We start from the raw sequence: 7,500 nt of genomic DNA on the forward strand, positions 1-7,500 counted from the left end.
TCAAAGCCCGTAACAAAGGGAGACAACGTGGAGATAAGGAGTAGCAAAATCTATATTTATTAAATAAGTAACTAAGTGTAATATACAATGGTGTGTGTAATCAGTAATCAGTAGTGTAAGTGAGTGTTTTGCATGCATGAATGTGATAATGCAGGGTGATGAAAGGTGCCAAAGCAAACAAACAAACAGCCACCAAGAACCACAACACAATCTACAACGGGTGTCTGCATGGAGAGAGTCTCCTCCATGAATGTGGAAGAGGTCTATTTATCCTGGGAGACACCTGGCCCAGGTGTTTCCCATGTAGCTGACGACCCTCTCAACTCCGCCCACCGGCATCCTAATAAGGAAACAAGAACAACGACAGAATACGGCAGACAGAGTGGGAGGGTCGTCACATTCCCCCCCATAAAACCGGGGACCAACAAGGACCCCGGAACAACATACCAGTCTCCCGCGTCCCAAATTGACACAGGCCTCTCGTCCCAAATTGACACAGGCCTCTGCGTCCCCAAATTGACACAGGCCTCTGCGTCCCAAATTGACACAGGCCTCTGCGTCCCAAATTGACACAGGCCTCTGCGTCCCAAATTGACACAGGCCTCTGCGTCCCAAATTGACACAGGCCTCTGCGTCCCAAATTGACACAGCCTCTGTGCCCCAAATTGATGAGGGTTTACGTGTTCACACTTACAATTTGCCCCAGCCAACCTCCTCCCCAGACCTCAGCAACCTTCGCACAGGAAGCAACATTTAAGAGGAAAGAAACAAGACCAGGAGGGAGCAGACAGGACAGAGAGAACATGACAATACGAAACAATGGTCAGTCACGTAAACATTAGGAACAGGGCGCACGAGAGAGCGCATCAGCAATCACGTTTTCAGTCCCCGGATGTGCCTCACATCGAGATGGAATGATTGTAAAAATAAACACCATCGCATTATCCTCTGGTTTGGACACATCATGGACCTCAAAAAGTGAGGGGGTTATGGTCGGTGTAGACCACAATAGGTACTACCCTGCAATATACAATCGTCAGGACCAGGAACATCTTCCTCCTCATGCACAGGTCTAGCACGACAAGAACCCAAGGAAACAACGGTATCAGCCAAAAGAACAGGTTTACCGTCCTCTGTAGAATCCCACTGTTCAGTCTCAGAGGAACGTGCATAATAGGGTTTTAACAGATTTACATGGCACAGCTGGTGTGCTTTCCTCCGTTCTGGAGTGGCAACTAGATAATTTTGCTCAGTGTACTGGCGCACCACTGTATATGGACCTTGAAATTTGGCTTGAAAAGGAGAACCAACAATTGGCAGCAGAGCAAGAACCTGGTCACCTGGACTAAAGTGACGAGGCTCAGTTCGGCGATCAAATATGCCCTTCATCCTCTCCTGTGAAGATGATAACTTCTCTTTAGCCATTTCACCAGCGGCATACAGCCGTCGCCGGAAATCACACACATACGAACACAGGGACTGAGGAGGCTCGGGAGACTTCCAGTCATCCTGGAGAACAGATAAAAGTCCACGCACCCTATGTCCAAACACAAGGTCATTTGGACTGAAACCTGTGCTCTCCTGTGAAACTTCCCTAGCGGCTAACAGTAACCAAGGCAACCCCTCCTCCCAATCCTTATCCATCTCAGTACAATAAGCTCTCAACAAAGACTTAAGTGTTTGATGGAAACGTTCAGTGCTCCTTGACTTTGCGCGTGATAGGCGCTAGACACATTGTGTTTAATATGGAGCTGTTGAAGAACCTGACCAAACAGATTAGAGGTAAAATTAGATCCTTGATCACTCTGAATGACCTTAGGGATTCCAAACAATGAGAGAAACTGAGTCAAAGCTTTTAACACCGATTTAGTCGTGATAGATCGGAGAGGATAGGCAGCAGGAAACCTAGTGGTCTGACACATCACAGTGAACAGGTAACTGCTACCCTTTTTAGAACGAGGCAGAGGACCCACACAGTCAATAATCAGATACTCAAAAGGTTGGCTGAGTACAGGAATAGGAAACAATGGTACTGGTTTAATAGCTTGATTAGGCTTACCAGTTAATTGACAGGTGTGACAAGTTTTGATAAAATCAGAAACATCCCTCTTTAATCTAGGCCAAAAGAAATGTCTTAATATGCGATTGTAGGTTTTCCTCACCCCCATATGTCCAGCAACGTCGCTGTGAGAAGTTTCCAACACCAACTCACGAAGCTTAACTGGTACAACAACTTGACTAATTGCCTCCCCAGAAAAACACTATCATGAGACACCCACTTTCTCATCAGGACATCCTCTTGGAGGAAATAGCCATGGGCGACATCTCCCAACTGTTCTATAGGCACAATTTGATCACGCAACTCTTCCAACGTGGGGTCATCCCGTTGAGCATTGATTAGATCTGAGCGGTTTACAGATAACGGGATAACAGGGAAGACAGTGACATACTTTGTATTATTATCATTAGTCGGCGCAGTGACTAGTTCGCCACGGCTCATAGAACGTGTCACTGCACACGCAGAGAACACCTCTGGGAAACTCTGTACACTCTCATCAGGAATCCCAACAAATGACGGCTTAGTGGAAACCACTAGAGATGGAAACACGACTGGCCATACACGCTCACCTGCCAAGTTATTCCCAAGGATAACGTCGATACCCTCAATAGGCAACGAAGGACGCACCCCCACAACAACTTCACCCTTCACCAGCCCACAATCCAACATCAGTTTATGCAATGGAACTGACAGAGTGTTCAAACCTATTCCCCTAATTAGAACACTATTCCCTGAATCAGTCTCAGCAGAAAAGGGTAACACAGACTCCAACACAAATGATTCAGAGGCACCTGTGTCTCTCAGGATCTTCACTGGCACTAAGTCTTTACTTCCTAACATAGACACAAAACCTTCTGTAATGAAAGGTAAATAGTCTGGATCAATATGGACTTTCACATTCTCCTGGGCCTGAGGAAATGAGTCAAGAATGAACTGATGTGGAACAGGTGCAGCTAACGCAGCAGGCTTAGATTTAGCGTAAGCACCCTTTGACCTGAGAAGTGGACATTCGTTTTTCCAATGACCTGAACCTTGACAGTAGTGACACTCCTGCCCAAAGTCAGCCTTACCATGGGAGTCAGGTTCAACCCTAGTTGAATAGAACTCTGCCCGAGAACCAAAGTATCTCGGTGAGCGAAGCCAAATCTATCCGAATGCCCCCACTCTTTCCGAATACGGGGTTTTGCAAAGACACTTTTGTGAGTCAACACATACTCGTCCGCCAAAACCGCAGCTTCAGCAACATTCTTTACTTTCTGTTCATTAATATAAGTGGCAATACGATCAGGAATTGTGTCCTTAAATTGCTCTAACATAATCAGATCACACAGCCCTTGGAAAGTCACAACTGCAGAGGCGGAACACCAGCGATTAAACTGTAAAGATAACTGTCGCGCAAACTCAACATGAGTCTGGTTATCGTCCCTTTTTAAAGTTCTAAATCGTTGGCGGTAAGCCTCAGGGACCAATTCATAAATCTGTAACACAGCTGTTTTAACTTTATCATAACTGGCACTGTCGTGTACACTAAGAGCTGAATATGCTTCCTGCGCTTTACCAGTCAGCACACACTGCAACATTAAAGTGCGGTCAGAATCAGGCCAACTCCTAGCGTCAGCAACCCGCTCAAACAACGAAAAGAATGTCTCGGGGTCCCTTTCATTAAACCGAGGCAATAACCGCAAGTTCCCAACAATATCAAATGTCTCTGGGGCATGACCAAAAGCGGAACTACCCCTAGGTAAATCTGGGTCACCTTCCCAAAACAAACTCTCCCCTGAGATCTTTCCTTCCCTAACCAACTCTATACGTTCTTGTTGCAACTTGATTTTAGCACGCTCCATATCTTGTTTAAATGCCAATTCCTTTTCATATTTCACACGATCATGCTCTAGCTTCTCACGATCATGCTCTAGCTTCTCACGATCATGCTCTAGCTGTAACAAAAGCAGTTCTTTCTGCTGTTCAAAAAGAAGGCTACTAGGACTAACCGATGGAATGGCCATTGTAACGTTATGGGGAGACAACAAATCCTCAGCAGAGGCTGGCCCGGTGGTAACTTCAAGAATACCACTCTCCATCAGATTGGCTTTCAATATCAACCTAATAGAATTCTTTAGACGTTTATCACTAATCTCAACCTTGTAGTGTTCCGCGACCTTCAACAGCTGTTCTTTAGTACCTAAATCTAACAATTCCTCTGATGGAGAGCGAATGAACTTATCTACATAAGACGCCATAATCACACAAATTTTTTTTTTATCGCTTTTCCCTTCTGCTGAGCACACCAGAACACAACCCGAGAATTGACAATCACCCTGAGCACCACAGAAGAGAGATGAGATATGGAGCTTCCCCAAAACCTACAATAACTCAACCCTAGTCTTCGTGCAGATTTGCGGTGGGAATTTACGCACTGTAGCCCGCTGGCAAGGAAATAGAACTCCCCAGCATGCTGGCAAATTCCACCAAGCCACGGATGTGCCCCGAGACAACTGCTCAGTCCACAGACACCACACAAAAATAACAAACATTAACCATGCCCAACATATTCCAAAAATGAAACACGTCGCTAAACCTATCAGGGGAAAAAGGCTATAGCTCCGGGTAGCAAGTTCCACTACCCTACCCAAATCTCCCACCGAGGTACACAGCAGATTACTCACTTCAGACTGACGTCCCAACAGAAAGTAAAACAAGAGTTCAGGCTAGGCAGGGCCTGAAACTAACCATTATACTCTCTCCAACACAGCACACAAACCAAACAACAAAGGCAACCAATACTGGGCCGATCACACTCAAACACAATATTCAATCCAAACACGTACCTCCACGGTCTCCCAAACCAATAGTTCAAAGATCCCGGATGAGCCCCACTTGTCACGAACCGGCTCAAAGCCCGTAACAAAGGGAGACAACGTGGAGATAAGGAGTAGCAAAATCTATATTTATTAAATAAGTAACTAAGTGTAATATACAATGGTGTGTGTAATCAGTAATCAGTAGTGTAAGTGAGTGTTTTGCATGCATGAATGTGATAATGCAGGGTGATGAAAGGTGCCAAAGCAAACAAACAAACAGCCACCAAGAACCACAACACAATCTACAACGGGTGTCTGCATGGAGAGAGTCTCCTCCATGAATGTGGAAGAGGTCTATTTATCCTGGGAGACACCTGGCCCAGGTGTTTCCCATGTAGCTGACGACCCTCTCAACTCCGCCCACCGGCATCCTAATAAGGAAACAAGAACAACGACAGAATACGGCAGACAGAGTGGGAGGGTCGTCACATCAGGGAGGGGGCAGCATCCAGGATGGATCACTGGAGATCATGGTAACCCACACACACTCTCTCACTGCTCTTTTTTCATGTGGTAGGATTTTGGCGTCAAAGACATCTTTTGTGTGTGTTTCACGTTTCACCTCTTTCCCCCGGCTTCACACCCTGTCTATCTTTATCACTGTCACATCTGACACACTCCATCCACACGACCCCCACAGCTCCACCGTAGGTTACTGTACGATGACGTCCGGGGTGTGGGTGAGCCCCTCAACGAGACGTCTGACATTTACCCAGAAGGCCTGGTGGTTCGTGGTCGCCACCTCCTCTCCCTCAGCCCCCCTGCCACGGCTGCTGACACACACCGCCCCCTAGCACAGGAAGTGGTACTGCAGCCTCTCATCACGTTCACCGACGGAGAGCTGCACCCGAGTACCAGGCTGGAGGTGAGAGAGAGCCCATCGCAAATGATTCTTTCCTCAAGTTCTCCTCCTTGCCTCTTTCTCAACCGTATTGGAGAAGGTTCAAGGTCCCGCCCCTCAGGCCTGCTTCAATGGATTTTGAGAGAGAGGCGAGGCATCTAGGAAAGGAGGGAGAGTGAAGGAGGCTGATTGAGGAAGTTATCAGCTCTGCAGATGAAATGTGTCACTTTGGACTATTGAAATGAACCCATCTTTGAACCCCCCCACCTCAGTTCTCTGGGCTACAGGCAGTGCTGCCCCCTGCTGTTCACCTGTTGACAGTGTCTCAGTGGGACCAGGACACAGTGCTGCTCAGACTGGAGCATCAGTACCAAGCTTCAGAGAGCAAGGAGCATTCCCAGCCTGTTACTGTTAATCTGCAGGTTAGTGATATGTAATACTGTATATACACACACACCATACAGAGACTGCGGTTCTAAGGCTGGAGCACCAGCAGCAAGCCCAGGAGAGCATTCAGTCTCACTGTTAGGTTAGTGGTGAACACACACACACACACACTGCTGCTCAGACTGGAGCACCAGCAGCAAGCCCAGGAGAGCATTCAGTCTCACTGTTAGGTTAGTGGTAAACACACACACACAGTGCTGCTCAGACTGGAGCATCAGTATTGGACTATGGAGAGCATTCAGTCTCACTGTTAGGTTAGTGGTAAACACACACAGTGCTGCTCAGACTGGAGCATCAGTATTGGACTATGGAGAGCATTCAGTCTCACTGTTAGGTTAGTGGTAAACACACACAGTGCTGCTCAGACTGGAGCATCAGTATTGGACTATGGAGAGCATTCAGTCTCACTGTTAGGTTAGTGGTAAACACACACAGTGCTGCTCAGACTGCAGCATCAGTATTGGGCTATGGAGAGCATTCAGTCTCACTGTTAGGTTAGTGGTAAACACACACAGTGCTGCTCAGACTGGAGCATCAGTATTGGACTATGGAGAGCATTCAGTCTCACTGTTAGGTTAGTGGTAAACACACACACAGTGCTGCTCAGACTGGAGCATCAGTATTGGGCTATGGAGAGCATTCAGTCTCACTGTTAGGTTAGTGGTAAACACACACAGTGCTGCTCAGACTGGAGCATCAGTATTGGGCTATGGAGAGCATTCAGTCTCACTGTTAGGTTAGTGGTAAACACACACACAGTGCTGCTCAGACTGGAGCATCAGTATTGGACTATGGAGAGCATTCAGTCTCACTGTTAGGTTAGTGGTAAACACACACAGTGCTGCTCAGACTGGAGCATCAGTATTGGGCTATGGAGAGCAAGATGAACTGTCAACCTACAGGTTCAGAACTCCCACACGTATGCATACGAGCCATAAACAAAGTGAAACCTTTCACTAATACCATACATTCCTGTCTCAACGTGATGTAACAACTGTTATTCACAAGTTAATTCATTTCAAACCGCTATGAAAACATGAAAGCAATGTAGATACTGACAGATGCTCTACTCTCCGTCAGTCACACACACTGCTCTCTCTGTAGAAGCTGTTCTCCACTCTGGACGTGCTGGGCGTGTCCGAGATGAACCTGTCAGCCAATCAGTGGAAGGATGAGATGACGCGTCTGGACTGGAAGGCGGAGTCAGGTACACATCACACAGGTGTAACAAATCAACTCTGCTTACTCAGCCCTCTAGGACGCGTGAAGACCGCTGACCTGCTTTAGTGTAG

At 47.0% G+C, this 7,500-nt stretch overlaps 1 protein-coding gene across 1 annotated transcript in view; it reads left to right on the top strand.

Moving 5' to 3' along the window:
• Positions 1–5,348: 5,348 nt before the first annotated feature.
• LOC124018632 (lysosomal alpha-mannosidase-like) overlaps positions 5,349–7,500 on the top strand; it is a 2,551-nt gene continuing 399 nt past the window's right edge. The window contains exons 1-4 of the mRNA XM_046333971.1: positions 5,349–5,393; positions 5,561–5,785; positions 6,034–6,183; positions 7,313–7,415. Of these exons, the coding sequence (XP_046189927.1) occupies positions 5,391–5,393; positions 5,561–5,785; positions 6,034–6,183; positions 7,313–7,415 (481 nt within the window). The 5' untranslated portion in view covers positions 5,349–5,390. The remainder of the gene's footprint in view (positions 5,394–5,560; positions 5,786–6,033; positions 6,184–7,312; positions 7,416–7,500) is intronic.

The sequence above is a fragment of the Oncorhynchus gorbuscha genome, unplaced genomic scaffold (genome assembly GCF_021184085.1).
Source record: "Oncorhynchus gorbuscha isolate QuinsamMale2020 ecotype Even-year unplaced genomic scaffold, OgorEven_v1.0 Un_scaffold_552, whole genome shotgun sequence".
In the NCBI taxonomy this organism is placed as follows: Eukaryota; Metazoa; Chordata; class Actinopteri; order Salmoniformes; family Salmonidae; genus Oncorhynchus; species Oncorhynchus gorbuscha.